The sequence below is a fragment of the Megachile rotundata genome, chromosome 8 (genome assembly GCF_050947335.1).
Source record: "Megachile rotundata isolate GNS110a chromosome 8, iyMegRotu1, whole genome shotgun sequence".
Taxonomy (NCBI): domain Eukaryota; kingdom Metazoa; phylum Arthropoda; class Insecta; order Hymenoptera; family Megachilidae; genus Megachile; species Megachile rotundata.
In genome coordinates, this window is record NC_134990.1 from 9,291,302 (window position 1) to 9,313,318 (window position 22,017).

Below are 22,017 nucleotides of genomic sequence, written 5' to 3' on the forward strand. Positions count from 1 at the left end.
ACAGAATAGATTTCTCCGACGCCAGACAGCAGAGTGGAGGGAACGAGGCGCGTTTCGAAATTTTTGTTCGAGGCACCGGTGTGTGTGCGTTTCTGTGTATTGTGAGCGTCGTTACCTCGGGTAATGTTGAAATTGCACGACACCGCGCGGAAATTGCGAAACAGCCTGTTCCGCGTAATGATCTTCTTCAAGCTCTGCTTGGGCACAACATAGAATTCTATGTGACTGTGTTGTAGCGTTTAATACTATCTTGTGACCGTCTGATTATGAACGTCGAGTTAACTCGTCGTTCGGCAATTCATTCACTGCAAATTTCGGATTTTATCGGAGTCGTAGCGACTCAAGACACTGACTTAAGTCGCAGTTTCGGATGTAACAAGTTTAACGGATGGAAACAGAGCATAACAGATATTTTCTTCTACCAGATGTACCAGTTAATTCTCAATTTTATCATAAAAAAAATTTCCCCGATATCTAAAAATTTCCTTGTAAATTATAACTCTCGTTATATCATCCAGTCAAAACAGTTTAGGCGTGTTATCAGAACCTCCTCGCTGTAGAGTGCACGTTTCAGGGGCTTACAGAACATTGTCCAATTTTAGGTACCAAAAATCAATACCAGATGTACCAGTTAATTCTCAATTTTTTTATAAGAAAAATTTGGGAAAACTTTGTCCAAACCATCGCTGGTTTACCACCTGTCCTTCGAATGCCCTCCCCAAAAAATTGTTCACATTTCGAGAGAAACCAGTCATCACGCCATTTTTCTAAATCTTGTGTTCCTGGAAAAGTGAGCCGTTGATGAAAAGTGGTAGTCCGAAAGGGCCAAGTCTGGTATGGCGGGTGAGGCAAGAGTACCAACCAAGTGCAGAAATTGTGCCTTTAACCGTTTTCTGTGTGTGATGCGGCGTTGTGTTGCAAAATCACTTTTCCGTGTCTTCTAGCCCAATCTGGACGCTTTTCGATCAATGCACGCTTTAAACTGATTATTCGTTGACTGTAGCGATCGGTATTAACTGTTTTCACGTGGTTCAGCTCGTGATGACCTGATTCCACCAAATAGCATTGTCTTCCGAAGTGATTCTTGCGGTGATAGTTGGTTAACCATGACTTTTTGTGTTTTACCAAAGTAGAACCAAAACATGTATCGTTAGGATAGTCGTAAGTTTCCACAAGACACTCGCTTTCTTTTGGGTAAAAAGCGACGCAACTATTTGGTTTGAAGACACCTCAAAAATGACGCTAAATCTTTTTTTTGCAAAACAATATTGCGCAACTCTAAAAAATAAGCGATTTGCATTTAACTTTGGCAACTCCGATTTCGTTCAAACTTTGTACAATCATAAAAGACATCGAAAGTAATAACTTTACAAAAGGGTAGCACGCAACTCTCAAGAATAAGATTTACATACAACTTTGGCAACACCGATTTCGTTCAAACTTTGTACAATCATAAAGTACATAGGAAGTAATCATTTTGCAAAACGGTAGTATGCAACTTTCAAAAATAAGAGAGCAATCTATTTTCAAACTTTTTATAATTTACCCTGAACTGTTTTAAAAAATTAAATCAAGTACAAAAATTAAATAAAAACTTTTCATATGAAATTTATTTCATAAAACAATTTAAAATTCTCTTTCATTTACCTTTTCCTACCATTGAAAACATCTATTTAGTTTTCATAAATGAAACTAAAAAACTGTCAGGGAATTTATATAAATTGCTTCAGTTACACCGTATACTCGACAACAAATGTCAAACATAAATTTCGCTTTTATTTTTAAAAGCTGCAAGCTATAGTTCCCCCAAAATTGTGATGTATCCTATAATTGAGCAAACATTGAACACCATAAATGTTTCAAAAATTGTTACGTTTTCCTGTTAGTATAATATATCACCACATATGGAATAGTATTTTGTTTCCAACACAGTGTATGAATAAAGAACAAATACTACTTGCCGGTTTTTGATATTCCATTACTCACCAACTTCGTCAACAATTCCCTTTTTAATTGACCGACACAATCTCCCTTTCTTCTCTCTGACAGTTTCATCAGCCCTTGCAATTTTTACACATCAATTTACTCCAGGCTACAAAAGGACGAACAAAACGTTCCCGTTGATTTTTAAAAAATCCTCCATCGATATCCCCAGCACGAATCGACCTTTTAATTCGAGTTTAATCCGTGGGTAACTATGCGGCTTGGTAAAACCAGCCAGCGAAAATCACCTTTCGGTGAGATTGAAATTTTTTCTATCATCAATTCACGCGTCTTTGCTTGACGATTTCGTTCGAATTGTGAACAAACTCGAATGTTGGTCACGGGAGCAATTTGCGATGTAGTAAGAGGTTATATACTCTTATTAGGGTTATTCGGGTGTTTGAAAGGTTTTAATGTGGTAATTTCACAGACACAGGTAGGGTTGAGTTTGAAGATTTATAGATTCTCAAATATAGGAATGTATAATTTAAAAATTTGAGAATTTGTAAATCTAATTTCTTAATTTTCCAATTTTTTTATTTTTCAATTTTCCAATTATTAAATTTCCTAATTTTCCAATTTCTTAATTTTTCTAATCTCCCAATTTTCCAATTTCCTAATTTCCCAATTCGTTAATTTTCCAATTTAGCAATTTCCCATTTACCCGTTTCCCTAATTTTCTAATGTCCCAAATTATTAATTTCCCAATTTTCTAATTTTCCAATTTTCCAATTTCCCAAATTTCTCAATTTCCTAATTTCCCAATTTTCTAATGTGCCCATTTCCCTATTTCCCAATTTTCAAATTCCTTAATTTCCTATTTTCCCAATTTACCAATTTACCAATTACCCAATTACCTAATTACTCAATTTCCTAATTTCCCAATTACTTAATTTCTTATTTTCCCAATTTAGCAATTTCCTAATTTTCTAATGTTCCAAATTATTAATTTCCCAATCTCTTAATTTCCTATTTTCCAAATTTTCCAATTACCTCATTTCCTAATTTCCCAACTTCTTAATTTCCTAATTTCTTAATTCTCCAATTTACTAATTTTCCATCTTCCTAATTTCCTAATTTCCTAATTTCCTAAATTCCTAAATTACTACTTATGAAAACTTGAAATTCTGAAATTTCGTATATTTGTTATTTCAAAATTTGCAATTCTAGAAATTTGAGAGTTTCTAAATTAGAAGTCGAGAATTTCAGAACTGATACGTTTCTGATTTTGAAAATTTCCAAATTTCATACCTCTCAAACTTTCCGTTTTCAAAATTAGTGACTTCAACAATGTGGAACGTAAAAAATGGTCAAATTCATAATTTTAAAAATCCCTAAATACCTGAACCTAATACACTGTTTACTTAAAAGCTATTTAACTGAAATGCTTCTAAATATTTCAGTCTCAAAATTGAAAACCCCCTAAATTTTCCAAGGCATAATTATCAAGTGTAAAATTATTAATTTCTTAATTTTTTAATTTTGTAATTTTGCAATTGTCCAATTTCTTCATTTTTCAATTTTCCAATTATTCAATTTACAAATTTCCCCATTTTCCAATTTCCCACTTTCCTAATTTCCTAATTTCCTAATTTCCCAATTTCCCCAATTTCCTAATTTCCCAAATTTCCAATTTCTTTTTAATTTGCTCCCAAACATTTTGACCTCAAAATTGAGAAACTCAACAATTTTCCAAGCTGAAAGTGTCAAGTTCAAAATCTTTAATTCAACAGCTCTAATTCACTATTTAACAGCTTTAATTCAACAGCTCTAATTCTCCCAAACATCTCAATCTCAAAATCGAAAAACCCCAAAATTTCCCCACCTGAAAGCGTCCCCACAAAATCGATCGAACAAATTAGTTCAAATCTGCTAAATATCTCTTGCTGAAAATCGAAACCCCTAAACTTTCCCGTGCTAAAAGCGCGAACTGCGAACTAGCCTCCGCATCCCCTACCCCAGGCACTCCACTGACCGTCGGTGTCGATAACTTCGATAAATTCCGTTCGAATTCAAAAATTTGGAATTCATGACCGTTTCTCCAGTGATATATCGCGAGAACATCGTCGAAACGTTCGAGTACGGTTTCGTTTCACGACGGATATTGGATTTTCTCTGTTTCCGCGCGTTGGATCCCCGTTGACCCCGCTTCGTTTGTTGACATAAGTGCGCGACACTGGCTTTTTCCCTCTTTTTTCGTTTGTTTCAACCAGCGGGGCGTGGATGACAGGAATATCCAACGTTATTGTGGCTTATCTAGTGGCTGTTTAAGGCAACTGTAATATTCCACGTCCCTAGCTGCGACATTTTTTTTCCCGTCTGCCTCCTCTGCCATTCTCTCTTTCAATCTTTCTGCCTGCCATCGTAGCGCCGTCATTTATGATTTCTTTTCCTTTTTTTTTGCGCTTCTTCGGTCGACTGGCATCGTTTTCAGGCGTTTGTGCTTCGCTGACGTTCGCGTTATCTAATTCGTGGCGATGTTTCAAAGCGGTTTCTTTGTTTCTGTCATTTGATGAAACGGAACGGGCGGTTGGCAGGACAGATGTCTCGTGAAGTGAGCGAAAGCACGTGGTTTTATTGACATTTAGAGGTGCGGGCTTGTTGAACGTCGAAGGTGTCGGACACGACGGGTACTTGTTGCGAATTTCGTGCTGAAGAAGATGGATTTATCGTTCGGCTACGCGAGCGTGCGCTTTTCAAGCGACAGCACAGATGGGAATATTTGGGGATTTCCGTAATAGTTTCTAGTTTTACTGATGGGTCGTTTGGAAAATTGAGTTCGGGATTTTAGAATTTTGGGGTGTATTTGCTAATTTGAGCTTGCGATTTGGTCGTCTGAGAATTTGAGAGTTGAGGATTTTGTGATTTGAGAATTTGGGAATTTGGAGATGTAGAAATTTGGCACTTGAAATCTAGAGAATTTGGGAATTTGAAGATGTAGAAATTTAGGCACTTGAAATCTAGGGAACTTGGGAATTTTACAATTTTGGGAATTTGTAAATTTGGGAATTTGGAGATGTAAAAATTTGGGAACTTGAAATCTAGGGAATTTGGGAATTTGGAGATGTGGAAATTTAGGCACTTGAAATCTAGGGAATTTGGGAATTTGAAGATGTAGAAATTTAGGCACTTGAAATCTAGCGAACTTGAGAATGTGGGGATGTAGTTTAGGTTCGTAAAATCTTGGGAATTTGGGAATTTTGCTATTTGGGGAATTTGTAAACTTGGGAATTTGGATATGTAGAAATTTAGGCACTTGAAATCTAGGGAATTTGGGAATTTAGAAATGCAGAAATTTAGGTACACGAAATCTAGGGAATTTGGGAATTTGTAGATGTAGAAATTTAGGTACTTGAAATCTAGGGAATTTGGGAATTTGTAGATGTAGAAATTTAGGCACTTGAAATCTAGGGAATTTGGAAATTTGGAGATGTAGATGTCGAACTATACTGTGTTCATATACAGCATCAAAGTAAAAAGTGCATTTTTCATTAATATTCTATAACATTCTCATGAAAAAATATATACATACATAAAATAAAATATGTGAACAATTACGTAAGAGAAGAATAAATGTCAAGCACGTAGGACGAAATTATGTTTGCTACTTCATTGGTGCCGGATATTAGTTGGACTTTCTTCTTCAACCCGGTAGAAGCTAATCCAAGTTTTCGCAACGTTGCAGCTTTCATCACCTCTTCCTTTTCTGTAAAGTTTGCGAAAAATTGAAAACGTTTTTTGTTCTACGCGAAATTGCGATAAGAATGACCTCTCAAAACGTTTTAACCAGTGTTAATATTATATGAATTTCTTAAGATAAATTAATTTGATTATTTGTATTAAGTTATTTAGTTGCACTGATACTACCTTTCAAATCGTCGATGTTCTAAATTATGACTTTCTATGTTTCTTTCAATTCTACAAAATCTGAACGAAATCGGCGAACCCTAGCTCGCGAGGTTTTTCTATTAATACAAACTTAAAAATATGGTTATGGATTTACCTAAAATTAAATAAATATTACTATTTAATTTTATGTTGGAAAACATAGTTATTCATCACTCTAATACAGGATGTTACCTGCAACACTACTCACGAATTTTTTCCCGCTTGCAGCCACCTTACGAAAAAAATTCAAAACACGTATTACATGATATTTCTATTAACATGTTACTCGATTTACAGAAGTGGAAATCTGCATATACGTTAAACTTACCTAACCTCTACATACAAAGGTTAATCTGAACTAACGTTTATATACATAGGTTAATCTAACCTGAACTCCACTTACAAAGGTTAATCTAACCTAACCTCCACTTACAAAAGTTAATCTAACCTAACCTCCACTTACAAAGGTTAATCTAACCTAACTTTTAAACACGAAAGTTAGTCTAACCTAACTTTTACGTACGAAGGTTAGTCAAACCTAACCCTTATTTATGAAGGTTAGACTAACCTAACCCTTATTTATGAAGGTTAGACTAACCTAACCTTTATTTATGAAGGTTAGTCAAGCCTAACCTTTATTTAGGAAGGTTAGACTAACCTAACATTTATTTATGAAGGTTAGACTAACCTAACATTTATTTATGAAGGTTAGACTAACCTAACCTTTATACACAAAGGTTAGTCAAGCCTAATCTTTATTTATGAAGGTTAGGCTAACATAACCTTCACGTCCAAAGGTTAGTCAAACCTAACCTTTATTTATGAAGGTTAGACTAACGTAACCTTTATTTATGGAAGTAGCTGCAAGTGAAAGAAAAATCGTGACTAGCGTCACAAGTAACACCCTGTGTACTTATATTTGTAAAATATTAATAATTAAATAATTATTCATTAATTAATAAATTATTTCATCTTAAAGATAGAATAGATAACTACGTTAATTTTAATTAAACATGACCCACGTCGAAAATATAAATTAATCAATATTTTAATCAATCAATAATTCTTTTTAAACACCCAGTATAAGCAGTACCGTCTATAAAAATTTTATTCGCAACACCCTCATATATCCGTTTCTAATTGCCAGCAATATGTCTTCCATTTTTAAATATAAACGTTTAATGTCCGACCGTTATAGTAACCCTTAATAGCGAAAGGGTTAAACTCCATAATTAAGGTACTTTGCCTTTGCCATGAATAAACCTCTTCCACGATACTATTTGTCGTGCGTAGGTCTGGTTTAAAGCGGTTCAAATTAGTGTCGACTAATAAAAAATTCAGACGCTCACGTTTCTAAGCGAAATTAATTAATTCATGGACGGTGAGCTGATCCTAAAGGGGAGAATGTAACAGTGGAAGCACTTTAAGTGCATCTCGAAGTTGGTTAAATTGATTTTCCTCAATGGCGAATGGTTAACGAATTGCTATTGATTATGGTGGTTCGATTTTAATGGGATAGTGGTGGATTACCTTATTAAAGTTATTTTAAATGATTACTAAACGATTTTGGGAAAAATTATTCAAAATGATTACTAAATGAGATTATTAAAAATTATTCAAAATGATTACTGCATGATATTATGAAAATATATTAAAAATGATTAACAAACGATATTATTAAAAATTATAAAAAATTATTACTAAACGAAATTATTGAAAATTATTAAAAATAATTACTGATTGATATTATTAAAAATTATTCAAAATGATTACTGCATGATATTATGAAAATATATTAAAAATGATTAACAAACGATATTATTAAAAATGATAAAAAATTATTACTAAACGAAATTATTGAAAATTATTAAAAATAATTACTGAATGATATTATTAAAAATTATTAAAAAGCATTAATAAACGATATTATTAAAAATTATTAAATATGATTACTAAACGAAATTATTAAAAATGGTTACTGAACGACACTACTAAAAACAGTATTAAAATCTCCAATTCTAAACTATCTAAATTCATATATCTCAAAATTCTAAAATCCTCAGATTTTAAAATTCAGAAATGGTAAAATCCCTAGATCCTCAAATTCAGTAATTATGACATTCAAGAATAATGAAATTTCCAAATTTTCAAGTCCACAAATTCTAAAAATTCTAATTCCTTAAGATTAAAAATTCTGAAATTTCCAAATTCTAAATTTCCTAGATTCTCAAACTATAAAATCCCAAAATTCTCAAATTCCAAAATCCCTAGATTCTTAAACTATAAAATCCCTAAATGTTCACATTATAAAATCCCTAGATTCTCAAACTCTAAAATCAATAAATTTCCCAATTCCAAAATCCCTAGATCCTCAAACTATAAAATCCCTAAATGTTCACATTGTAAAATCCCTAGATTCTCAAACTCTAAAATCAATAAATTTCCCAATTCCAAAATCCCTAGATTCTCAAACTCTAAAATCCCTAAATTTACAAATTCTAAACTCCCTATAATTTAAATTTCTAAAATCCCTAGATCCACGAACTCTAAAATCCCCAAACTTTCAAATTCTAAAATCCTCAGATCTTCAAATCTTCCATTTCTAAATTCTTTAAATTCCCAAAATTCCAAATTTTCAAATCTTTAAATTCTCAAAATCCCAAATTTTGCAAATCCCTAAATTCTCAAAATTCCAAATTTTCAAATCATCAAATTCTAAAACACTCCAACCTCCAAACTACCCAAACACCCTCTACACCAATAAAAACTCCTAAATGTCTAAATTTCAGACCTACAAACGATTATGACAATACTAAAGTCAGAGAAACCACGATGCTGACGAGTATACGCTCGAGTATCTCTCACTGTTAATATACCGTGCAGCAAATATTCAGCACCCCCTTTACAGCACCCCCGTAAATTAAACTTTAAACTTCGTCCCCGTCACACGGTTATCGCCCACGATAGAATAAAATACGTGCTCGTGCAGAAAATTAGATGCCCGCCAGGGCAAATTGGTGTGCAGCCCCGGTTTAAACGCCCGTTGTACGAGGCAGAACATGAAAGCTAGAGAAGGCACAACGAAATGGCTGTTTCCTCGTTTCACCGAGTTGCGAGTCTTGCAACATTGTTTCTTTACGATTATGCAGAAACACTGCGAGCAAAGCTCCGACTCTCAGGACCCGTGTTTAGTACGTATCTTTTTACGCACCAGAAGAACGTAAAGTCGGGGCCGAAAGAATTTTAAAGCCCGTCATGCTGCTCTCCGAACGATCGCTTTATTGCGCGCTTTCTTATCCGCCATGGTATCCGATGGTTTATTTATTTACTTAACGAAGTTCTGTTGGTTTTAGGGTGGTTACGGGAGTTTGAAAGTGGTGAGATGTTTTGTGGGGGTTTAAAGGGTTTAGGGGTGTAATAAATGGTATTTCAAGGAGAAATTCGTAATTGTCAAATTTGGAAATTTTTTAATTGTTAAATTGTTAAATTTTCAAGATTTTAAATTTTCAAACACCAAATTTTCGAATTTCTAAATTCGCGAACTCTAAATTTTCAAATTTCTAAATTCTCAAACTCCAAATTTTCAAATTTATAAATTCGCAAACTCCAAATTTTCAAATTTCAAATTCTCATGTGTTCTAAATTTTCAAACTCCAAATTCTCACGTTTCTAAATATCTATAGCTTCAAATTCTCAAATCCATAAATTCTCGGAAGTTTTTATTTAATTTTTGTACTTGATATCGCTATTTTCAGGCAGTGCAGCATAAATTATAAGAAGTTTGAAAATAGATTGCTCCCTTATTTTTAAAAGTTGCATACTACCCTTTTGCAAAATGATTACTTCCTATGTACTTTATGATTGTACAAAGTTTGAACGAAACCGGTGTTGCCAAAGTTGTATGTAAATCTTATTCTTGAGAGTTGCGTGCTACCCTTTTGTAAAGTTATTACTTTCGATGTCTTTTATGATTGTACAAAGTTTGAACGAAATCGGAGTTGCCAAAGTTGAATGCAAATCGCTTATTTTTTAGAGTTGCGCAATATTGTTTTGCAAAAAAAAGATTTAGCGTCATTTTTGAGGTGTCTTCAAACCAAATAGTTGCGTCGCTTTTTACCCAAAAGAAAGCGAGTGTCTTGTGGAAACTTACGACTATCCTAACGATACATGTTTTGGTTCTACTTTGGTAAAACACAAAAAGTCATGGTTTGACCAACTATCACCGCAAGAATCACTTCGGAAGACAATGCTATTTGGTGGAATCAGGTCATCACGAGCTGAACCACGTGAAAACAGTTGATACCGATCGCTACAGTCAACGAATAATCAGTTTAAAGCGTGCGTTGATCGAAAAGCGTCCAGATTAGGCTAGAAGACACGGAAAAGTGATTTTGCAACACAACGCCGCATCACACACAGAAAACGGTAAAAGGCACAATTTCTGCACTTGGTTGGTACTCTTGCCTCACCCGCCATACCAGACTTGGCCCTTTCGGACTACCACTTTTCATCAACGGCTCACTTTTCCAGGAACACAAGATGTCGAAAAATGGCGTGATAACTGGTTTCTCTCGAAATGTGAACAATTTTTTGGGGAGGGCATTCGAAGGACAGGTGGTAAACCAGCGATGGTTTGAACAAAGTTTTCCCAAATTTTTCTTATAAAAAAATTGAGAATTAACTGGTACATCTGGTGTTGCCAAAGTTAAATGCAAATTGCTTAAACATTTAGACATTCAGATATTTAGACATTTACACATTCAAATATTTAGACATTTAGACACTCACATGTCCATACATGCAGAGATTTAAATATTTAAATATTTAGACATTTAGACATTCAGATATATAAAAAAGCAATAACTCGATAATTTAAAAACCTTATTGCTAATATTTCAGAAGGCTGAAGATGTATACCCAGAATTGGAAAATATCGAACTCGTAAATCTGGGAATTTGGCATTGTAGTCGTTTGTCTGCTTCGAAAGTGTTGAAAACAATCAATAAAACTGCTAAAATGCCTCCCAAATTCCCAAGTGCGAAATTCCGCACACAGTAAAATTGCAAATATGGAACGTTCCACAACACATTCCACACACTCTGCACCGGTGCTATTCTCTGAAGTCTTTATTTCGTTTAAAACATCATTTAAACCTGGACCCTCCACGTTCATTAATAACCTATTCTCTTTAATAAGGGAAACCACAATTTCTCTCTTCCATTGTATATTTATAACCCTTATTTTGCATATTTATAGGCTTGAAAAATGGAGAAATTTTAAGTTTTATAATATCTGCAATTGTGTTTATATTTTGCTATTGTGCAAACCTGCATAACTGAATATTTGAAAATTTGTAAGTTAGTAAATTTAAGTTTATTTTTATATTTCTAAGTTTCCAAATTTTCATGCTTTCAAATTTAATAAAATTTAGTTTTTTAGATTTGGAAATGAGGAAGGTATAAATTTTTTAATTCGTAAGAGTTAAATTTTCTACACCTCCATAGGAATAAGTTTCAAATTCCCCAATTTCTAAATTAGCAAGTTATTAAATTCCCAAATTTCCACATTTCTAAATTCCGAAATGCCACATATTCTTAAATGCTCTAAATTTCCAAACGTTCAAATGCCCAAGCTACCAAATTCCTAAATTCCCGAAAGTTCCGATTTTTCGAATTCCCAAACTCCTAAATCCATTACATTCCCTAAATTCCCCAAATTCTCAAAATTTCCCAAATTCCCTAAATTCCCTAAATTGCCCAAATACCCTAAATTGCCCAAATTTTCAAATTTCCCAAATTCTCTAAATTTCCTAAATTCCCTAAATTTCTTAAATTCCTTAAACTCCCTAAACTCTCCAAATTCCTCAAATTCTCAAATTTCCCCAAATTTTCAAAATTCCTCAGAATTCTCCAAATTCTTAAATTTCCTAGAATCCTCAAAATCTCCAATTTCCATATGTTCCAATTCCCAAATTTCCAAATTCCCAAAAACATCTATACTCCTACGTCCAACAAGTCCGAAACATCCGCAGTTCCAAGAGTAAAAAGAAAAAAAAAAACTATTTGATGAGAAAAAGAATACCCTTTGAAAAGAATCCGTTTGAACAAACCACCATTCGAAAAGTCCCTCCTAAGAGTCTCCTAATACCAAGTCCGAAACAAACATCCGCAGTGATCGTTTCAAGAAACGTGCAAAAAAGAGTAGTCGAAAGCACGATGCGGAAGAATAGAAAGGGAAAAAAAGGCTATTTGATCGCGACGAGAGAAAAAAAAAGGGGGAGATACTCTTTCTCCGGTGAAAACGAATCCTTTTGAACAAACCACACTGGTCCTCTGGCTCGAATTTCCCTATCGTGCCCTCGTTTGACTGGCTAAGCTGCGCGGTTACAGAAAAAACACACGTACAACGTGCAGGGGGTGGGTGGGGAAAAAATTCATTTTGAAATGGCACTGCCCACGGAGATGCTACACGTCGAACTTCCAGAGTGTCCTGGTTCGCGGGAGCACCGTGAATTCTGGCTGGCTGCCAGCCAGTTGCAAAGGACCGGAAGAGATCCCAGGGCAGGGCTCCGGGAAAAAAAAAAGTGGTACGCGCGTATCTATCATCGTAATACCTGTCAGTTTCGGTTGTGTGCGTTTTAGTAGGTGTGTGCGCGCGTGTGTGCGCGTTCGCACGAACGCGGAAGATGGTAACGGACTGCCGGCTGGCCACATGTGAGCTAAACTTTTCGAAAACCATTCCGACCAGGTGGAGAATCCATTTTCGGACCGGGCTGAACCGCTGAAAGGGTGGTGAGCGATGAACGGGGATAAATAGATGGATCTTGTGTGGGTGTATATCTAATTTGCATATTTGGCTATCGGAAGCTGGATTACCGCTTTTGATGATGGTTAGTGTCGGTCGAGTTTAATATTTTAGTTTGGTAAATGTATTTGGCGGGTCTGAGGTTTGGGATAGCGAGGGAGTGGGTGAAGATACTTTTTAACTTTTGGTAAATGTATTAGATCTAGTAACACTTCACCTTTTTGGTAAATGTATTGGATCTAATAATCAGATCTAGTAACACTTTACACTTCTTGGTAAATGTATCAGTTTGATTTGAGATTTTAAAGTAACTAGGTGAAGGTACTTTTCACTTTTGGGTAAATGTGTCAGTCTGATCTCGGATTTTAGAATGCAAGTGTAGCTGAAAGTAACTAGTACTCTCATGAGAAACTAGTGAAAGTAACTAGCACTGTTGAAAATAACTAGTGAAAGTAACTAACCCTGTCAAGAGTAACTAGTGAAAGTAACTAGCACTGTCAAGAGTAACTAGTGAAAGTAACTAACCCTGTCAAGAGTAACTAGTGAAAGTAACTAGCACTGTTGAAAATAACTAGTGATAGTAACTAGCACTGTCGAAAGTAACTAGTGAAAGTAACTAGCACTGTCAAGAGTAACTAGTGAAAGTAGCTAGTACTGTTGAAAGTAACTAGTGAAAGTAACTAGCACTGTCAAGAGTAACTAGTGAATGTAACTAGCACTGTCAAAAGTAACTAGTGAAAGTAACCACTACTGTCAAGAATAACTAATGTAGTAACTAAATGAAAATAACTAGTACTATCAAAAGTAACTAGGTACCGTTGCCTATATTAACCTCTTGTCATACTTATTTAAATGACGCATTAGAAATGAATATTCAAAACTATAATATTGAAACGAATAAATTTGAAATGTGTCTGTTTTATGTTTAGCGATCTTCGAATATGCGAGCTGTAATTGAATTTAAACTTCACGTTGAAGTGTATTCGAAATTAGAGGAGGATTTATGGAGTTTGCACTATGAGTACCTCACGAGTTGTCATAGAACAGGACAAGTAGTTGGAATATTTGATTTTGGGAGATTTTTGCATTTCTGCGTTTCAAAATTTTTACATTTTTGCGTTTTAACAGTATATTTATGTACTTGAATTTTTGTGTATTTTTGTGACTGAATTTTTCTACATTAACACATTCGGAAATCTGTTTTTGATGTGAACGTAAATTTGTCAATTTGTAAATTTGTAAATGAAAATTTCAGTTTCTGTGATTTTTAAGATTCATGAACTTGATGTTGCATTTTAGTTTGAGTAATTATCATTTTAAAACAGTCCTTCTAAATATAGTTCTGATAAGTGCAATCCCGATAAATACAGGCCTACTAAAAGCAGTTCTAAGAAATACAGACCTTATAAATGCACTTCTTGTAAATACAGTCCAGATAAATACACTCCTTATAAATACATTCCCTCTAAAAGCACTCATTATGAATTCACTTCTTCTAAATGCAGTCTTTATAAATGAAGGCCCTATAAATACAGTCCCTGTAACTACATCTCTTGTAAATACAATCTTTGAAAATACAATCCTTGTAATTACAATCCTTGCATGTACAGTCCTCACAAATATAATTCTTGGAACATGGTCCTTGTAAATACAGTCCTGATAAGTAAACTCCTTATAAATACATTCCTTTTGAATACAGTCCTTCTGAATACACTCCTTATAAATAGTCCTGATAAATGCAGTCATACTAAGAGTACAGTCTCTATAAATGCAATCCTTATAAATACAGTCCTGACAAATGCAGTCATACTAAGAGTACAATCCCTATAAATGCAGTCCTCATAAATACAGTACTGATAAATGCAGTCATACTAAGAGTACAGTCTTTATAAATACTTGTATTACATAAATGCAAATACAGTCCTCGTGAATTCAATCCTTGTAAATACCGCCCTGATAAATACACTCCTTCTAAATACACTCCCCCTAAGTACAGTCCTTCTAAATACAGTCCCCTTAAGTACAGTCCCGATAAATACACTCCTTACAAATACACTACTTTTAAATGTAATCCTCCCTTCTAACTACAATCCCCATAAATACCATTCCTACAATACAGTCACACACACCTTAACAAATAAATATCAAATAAAAATTCCGTTTGGTCAAAACCGGTTATCGAAATACTTTTGAACCGAAGTGTATGCACGATAGAGACGGAGAGGAGCATGTATGCAGCAAGGCAGAAAGTGAATGAGATGAGAGGAAGAGGGATGCAACGGTTTCTGGGCAGGGGTGCAGGGGGTGAGGTTACTACTGCACTGCAGCAAGTAAACTTCGGCAATATACATATGTATATTGGGCTATGTGTGCATTGCTGCTGGAACGCACATGGGTTGGTCCTTCGATGGAACTAGTCCCATCGTGTCCATCTCTGTCCAGCTCAGCTACTGATTTACATTCTGTTTTATCGGGATACAGGTACGGCGTTACCTGCGAACCCCTTTTTCTTCTTTTTCGTGGCACATGGCCATCCTCCATTTTTCTCCTCTCGAGCCGGCCTGCGATTCTATGAACAGCGTTTTTTTCCGAACGCCGTTGCACCACCGTTTTGTTACGTCTCTTTTCTTCTCTTTTCGACTGGATTGAATATTTTTCAATTTTTACCGCGAATCGAGGATAATTCTGTGGTATACTTTTTGCAGGCGAAATCACCCCAATGTAGTTCCGTTTTATTTATGGCCGATGGTTTTTTATAACGAAACGTAATTAGGGGAAGATTACCTGCGTATTTCAGTTTTATAACTAACGAGATATGCATTGAAGCTTAAATACGAATAAGAGATGCAGAAAAGAAATGTGATGTAAATAAAGTGGAATAAGTTTGGAAATAAAGAATGTGCATTTTTGGGGTTCCTATTTCTCAGGTTTCTAAATTTCCATATCCTAAAATTCCTAAATTTCCAAATTAATATACAAAAATTTTCAAAATCCTAACCTTCGACCCACATTTTTCCCACAGCAATAAAAAACATAATTTATATGTAAAATCTGCATAACTCCTGAATTTTCACGAACCACCAACCACGTAGTTCTCATTCTTCGCAACTTAATGGCGGTTCAAAAGACATCGTTGCAACATCGAAAGGAAACAGACGTCAGTTTTCTCATCCCGCATTTCCTTCAGACAAAGGTTCACCAAACTTGGAGAGACCTTTCCCGCAATCAACAAAAGAACGATCGATCTTTTTCATACCGGCTGGACGCATTCCCGTCACATAAGAGAACCTTCAAATTTTCCCCCACGGACAACAAACGTCCGCCATATTCTTCTGTAAGAGGAGCCAGCCTTTTGTCAAGTTTCCATAGAAGCTCCTAAAGATAATCGTAAAGGCTTAAGGTATAATGTCTCTGTGTCTCCTTTCTTCTTGAAAGCGAGTACCTTCCTTCTTTTCTTTATCCTGACTTATACTTTTCAAATATTTAATATCACGTAGAATCATGTTATTACGAAGAGGAATCCTGGTAATGTTGGGTTAGAAAATTGAGTTTAAAAATGTTATTATAGGTTTAGTAATTTAATCTGGTGTTTCGACGCTTAAAAATACATATAAACATATAAGCAAAGCACCTACGGTAAAATTTACATAACTGAGCTAATAGTTAATTACTGCTAGGTCTTGGAATGCATATGATAGTGGGAGAATTAGATCTCAAGCTTCTAGATACTTTAACAAATTTTCCTTCATTTGAAGTTTCAAATCAATCTTTATCCACAACAGCAATGAGACCCGAGTCATTACATTCTAGCGAGTATTTTTTTATTGTCAGTCACATCTGGAACCCTTAACCTTAGCAGTAGTCTTTCGTTCGCAGTGAACTATCCGTGTCGAGGTACTGCTGCTTTTATTACTTGCTTAGGTCACTGCGGGTAAACCCAAACACACTTCATACGTCGCTCGCATTTCCATCTCCACCCAAATTTTACATAAACCGATAGAAAATTAGAAACTGTTTCCCTCGGCAATGTCACAAAAATTCTACGGCCACTCCGAGTTTTTGTGCAACGTAAAAATTCTTCGGAGACACTCTCGAACAAACAGTGATCAAGTACGTTGCAAAATAAACTAGTCGTTCGAAGTGAAATTCATAGAGTCCACTTATATTCACTCGTATCCTAATGATTCGTCGTTTAATCGTCACTTAATATTGCTGACGCTGTGACGCACATACACTTAGTTCTTAACCCTTTGCCTTATGATGTATCAGGTGCTTTGGAACTAACTGATCACAGCTACAATATTAAAACAGGGAAGAAAAGTTGAAGTGTTATGTCAATTTTGTATTCGGCAATCGTTGACCATGCAAATTATAATTGGACTTAAACTCCAAATTGAAGCGTATTCAAAATTCGAGTAAGATTTGGCAGGTTTGAAGCGTACAGATGTGGGTTGAGTGCGTCACATGTAGCTTGAGTGCGTCATATGTAGCTTGAGTGCGTCATATGTAGTTTGAGTGCGTCATATGTAGTTTGTGTGCATCATATGTAGTTTGAATGCGTCATATGCAGTCTGAATGCGTCATATGTAGTTTGAGTGCGTCATGTGTAGCTTGAATGGGTCACGTGTAGCTTGAGTGCGTCATATGTAGTTTGAGTACGTCATCTGTAGCTTGAGTGAGTCATATGTAGCTTGAGTGCGTCGTATGTAGCTTGAGTGCGTCATCTGTAGCTTGAGTGCGTCGTATGTAGTTTGAGTGCGTCATCTGTAGCTTGAGTGCGTCATATGTAGTTTGGGTACGTCATATGTAGCTTGAGTGCGTCATATGTAGCTTGAGTGCGTCATCTATAGCTTGAGTGCGTCATCTGTAGCTTGAGTGCGTTATCTGTAGATTGAGTGCGTCATCTGTAGCTTGAGTGCGTCATCTGTAGCTTGAGTGCGTCATCTGTAGCTTAAGTGCGTCATATGCAGTTTAAATGCATCATATCTAGCTTGAGTGCGAAGTGAACTTGTCGTTAGGTTAGATTATATTATTGTTGTAAATTGAAGAAATATGCTAAACCTAAAATTAAACTTGACCGAAAATTAACATAACATAAATTTGAATAATAAAATTGAATTTAAAGTTAAAACAATTAGAGTTAAATTTAAAATTGAAATAAAAATAAGTTATCTGTCAAATTAAATTAAATTAAGTCAAACTTGAATTCCAAATAAAAGTATGTGAATTTATTTATTAAAACAGTGAATTCTACATAATAAATTCTACTATATTGAGTTTATTATGCGTGAAATTCAGTATAGAACAGACTTCAGTAAGACAGTAATAATTTATCGAACAAATAGTGGGTAACAGCAGCCAGCTCTATTTAAAACCGCATACATATATACACACGCGATGCTGATGTTGTCATATTGAACGTTTACATTCAATCGTGTAATAACAATGGCGGTTTTCTCTACATATGTAGATTTAATCGCTCAAACGATCGACGATTGATTAGCTATAACACTTGACAAACTTGTTGAAACAATTTCATAGTTGAGGGCGTTGTTCGAGAACACTTTGTACCAAGGCTTCAGACCAATTAGAGTAAAATCTATCGATGCGTTTGTTCGAGAGCCTCCATATGCACTCCACAATTATGATTCAATTTTCGAAACGAAATGGCAACACTGTCTGCTCTTTAGTGTTAATAGAGCATAAAATTTGGGTACATCAGTTTGACATCATTATTTCATGGTTTTATTCTTTTGTTAGACTTAGTGTATTTAAGTGGATGTGGATGATTTACTTGATTTAATAGTTCTTTTTATTATTGTGTTTTCTAGCTTCAATGTTTATGTGAATAGGCTGTTCTTTACTTGCATTTTCAAATTTTCCAGTTTTCCAATTACTCGAGTTTTCGACTTCACGATTGTGCAGATTTTTAATTATATAATAAAACTTTAAATTCTCAAATTTCTAAATCCCAAATCTTCAAATTATTAGACTCCAAATCCCAAAGATCTCCAAAGTCCCCAAATTTCAAAATACCACAATTTTTCAAACACCAAAATTCCCAAATCTCCAAAATTCCTCTATTCCTTCCATAAAAATGTGCTCGCCGACAAGATGCACGTTCAGCAAAACGCGAGGCGTCGCGGATCTTCGGGTTCGTTCGCTTCAAAGTGCTCGGCGAGTTTCTTCAGGATCCGGTTTCAGAGTCAAGGACTTAAAAGCCGTCGTTCGATGAAGTTCGGACACGTTGAAAGTTCGACACTTAAACGTCGTTTGTCGAACTAGCTTTTCTCATGCAAGAACCAGGGATCGGCCGGGGCCATTAACGTCGAAACGTTTACTTTCGACAGTTTCAAAAGCAATCAAAAAGTCTACCTGTTCCTGGTTCATAAACAGAATAAACTTCCTTCCTCAACTGATCCCTGCGTCGTGTCGCTCGAAATTTATATTTTAATAACAAAGTATACTGACTGCATTTATCACGACTTTCAGGTGAATCTTAAAAGGAATTTGATAATAGCCGATTTAGACATTTAATCGATTTATTAATTTGTAGGGTTAATGGAGAATTGATTATTAAAAGTTGTGATTGATATTAATCGGTGATTATTAATTTTCTATTGGAGTTTAATTGCAATCACACATGATCATGTATGACTTCAAATACTGGGTGTTACCTGTAACGCTACTCAAGACTTTACTTCTTCGTCTAACCTTCATAAATAAAGGTTAGGTTTGACTAACCTTTGGACGTGAAGGTTATGTTAGTCTAACCTTCATAAATAAAGGTTAGGCGTGACTAACCTTTGGACGTGGAGGTTAGATTAGACTAACCTTCATAAATAAAGGTTAGGTTTGACTAACCTTCAGAAATAAAGGTTAGGCTTGACTAACCTTTGGGCGTGAAGGTTAGATTAGACTAACCTTTGTCTATAAAGGTTAGGTTAGTCTAACCTTCATAAATAAAGGTTAGGTTAGTCTAACCTTCATAAATAAAGGTTAGGTTAGTCTAACCTTCATAAATAAAGGTTAGGTTAGTCTAACCTTTATGAATAAAGGTTATGTTAGTCTAACCTTCATAAGTAAGGGTTAGGTTTGACTAACCTTTGTACGTGAAGGTTAGGTTAGACTAACCTTTGTGTTTAAAAGTTAGGTTAGATTGACCTTTGTAAGTGGAGGTTAGGTTAGATTAACCTATGTATATAAACTTTAGTTCAGATTAACCTTTGTACGTAGAGGTTAGGTAAGATTAACGTATATGCACATTTCCACTTCTGTAAATCGAGTAGTATGTTAATAAAAATATCATGTAATACGTGTTTAGAATTCGTCTCGATGTGCTCTAAAGCTATGAGTTAAAAAATGTATATTCTTATTTAAAAAAATTTAAGGTGACCTTGACTTTGCCAGGAGAACCCTGCAAATATTGTTCTAAACTTTTTTTCGTAAGGTGGCTGCATGTGGAACAAAATCGTGAATAGCGTTGCAGGTAACATCCTGTATGTGTTATGTTCGTGTGCATATATGGTAATTGTTATTAGGTATATATATGTGAATTATTTTTAATACATAGATTAGTTCAATGAGTTTCAAAATTTTTACAAAATACTAAGACAAATGTATTTTATTATTAAATATAGATTTGTTAAATTCTATAAATTTAATTAAAGTTGATACGCTGACTGGAATTTTATTCTATATATTCATTTAATAAATTTATCCTGCAAACTTATTTAGTACATTTCATTTACAAACTTATTCAATAAATTTATTCCATAAGTTTATTTAATAAATTCGTTTTGTAAACATACTACCGAAAATTTATTGAGTTCATCTTCTAAATTTACTTAATAAATATATTCTTCAAATTTATCCAATTCTTCAAACACAATTATGACCTCCACTTCAACGGCGGAACGAACATCACACGGAAGTGAACCGTTCCAGCAATTACAAGTAGAAGAAAATCGATAGTTGTCGTTTAACGCGGAATAGAAGAAAAACAGGGATTAGAAGAAGCAATTTACCTGATAGTCCATGTAATTCCCGTAGCCCATGTGGTTGCAGGTGCAGGCACATGCCTGGATGTGCCTCCGCATGTCTAGTTCGACCTCTTCGCCGCATACTCCTCGGCTGGTGGCCATCATGGTGTCCCCCATACAGTAACCACTGGTGCAATACATCCTGGGATCACTCTGATCCAGGTAGCCACCTCCCGTGTCGTCGTAACCGAGTCCACTGGCACACCTGGAATCCGAGGTGTATCCCACACGAGATTGGGGACGCTCCTCGTATCCCAGTCTTGACTGTGGCCGATGAAAGCTCGGGGGCACATCCTGTAACAGATATAAGAGTTCATATGAGAGGTCAATATGTGGAATGAGAGAGTTAATTTCGTATTTTGTCATTTAGATATTTTGAGTGTATTGGATGGAGGTTGGTAATTGGGCCAGTTGGAAGTTAATGGTTAGAACTTGGTGGTTTGTGAAGAAGTTGCAAAATTGAACAATTGAATAATTGAAAGGTTGAATAATTGAAGAGTTGAATAATTGCAGAGTCAAATAATTGAATAATGGAATAATTGAACCTTTGAAAAATTGAAAATCCGAAAAATTAAAAATTGAGAAACTGAATCCTGCAAGTATCTGAAACTCGAAAAGTTCAATTTAGAATTTAGGAAATTGAAAAATTGACGATTCGAAACCTTCAGAAATTGAAAAATTGATGAATCGACAGATGAATCATCGAATAATTGGAAAATTGAAATATTTAAGAATTGAGATCTGAAACATTGAAAAATTTAAAAATTGAAAGGCAGAGAAATTGAAACCCTCACGAATTAAAAAAATTGAAAATTAATGAATCAAAGAATTGAAAAATGGAGAAATTGAAAAATTGAAAAATTGAAAAATTGAATTGTAACCTCCAAAAATTGAACCTCGAATTGAAAATCCATATACTGAAAATTGAAAAATCGACAGACGAATTATCGAATAATTAGAAACTTGAAAAATTATAAATCAATAAAACTGTACAGTCACATAAATTCAGCCGGGGTTGAATTTTCCATTTCGCGTGTTCGTTTCCTTGCAAAGCATCGAGCACACAATGACACATCGATTTGTCATTTCGCGAAATGAAAGTACCTCCCTCGTTTCCTCTCTCGCAAGTAGCTTTTAAGAATACCAGCCGAAGAGACAACGACGAAGAAAAAGGGAAATCGGTTCGATGACCGTCCTCCGCTTCAACACCGACCGACAATGAAACACTTCAGAGAAACATTATCGATCTCTTGCGACTCTTTCACCATCGCTGTTCTCCTTTTTTTTCATGTTGGATCTC

At 34.9% G+C, this 22,017-nt stretch overlaps 1 protein-coding gene across 7 annotated transcripts in view; it reads right to left on the bottom strand.

Annotated features, from left to right (window-relative positions):
• Nucleotides 1–22,017, bottom strand: part of LOC100877990 (dipeptidase 1) — a 414,301-nt gene that overhangs the window by 172,888 nt on the left and 219,396 nt on the right. For 6 of the 7 annotated variants that reach the window (XM_076534710.1, XM_076534708.1, XM_076534714.1 and 3 more), the window contains one exon: nt 20,703–21,011. The exons of the other annotated variant lie outside the window; for it this stretch is intronic. In XM_076534710.1, coding sequence (XP_076390825.1) covers nt 20,703–21,011 — 309 coding nt within the window. The remainder of the gene's footprint in view (nt 1–20,702; nt 21,012–22,017) is intronic. 7 annotated transcript variants of the gene reach the window in all.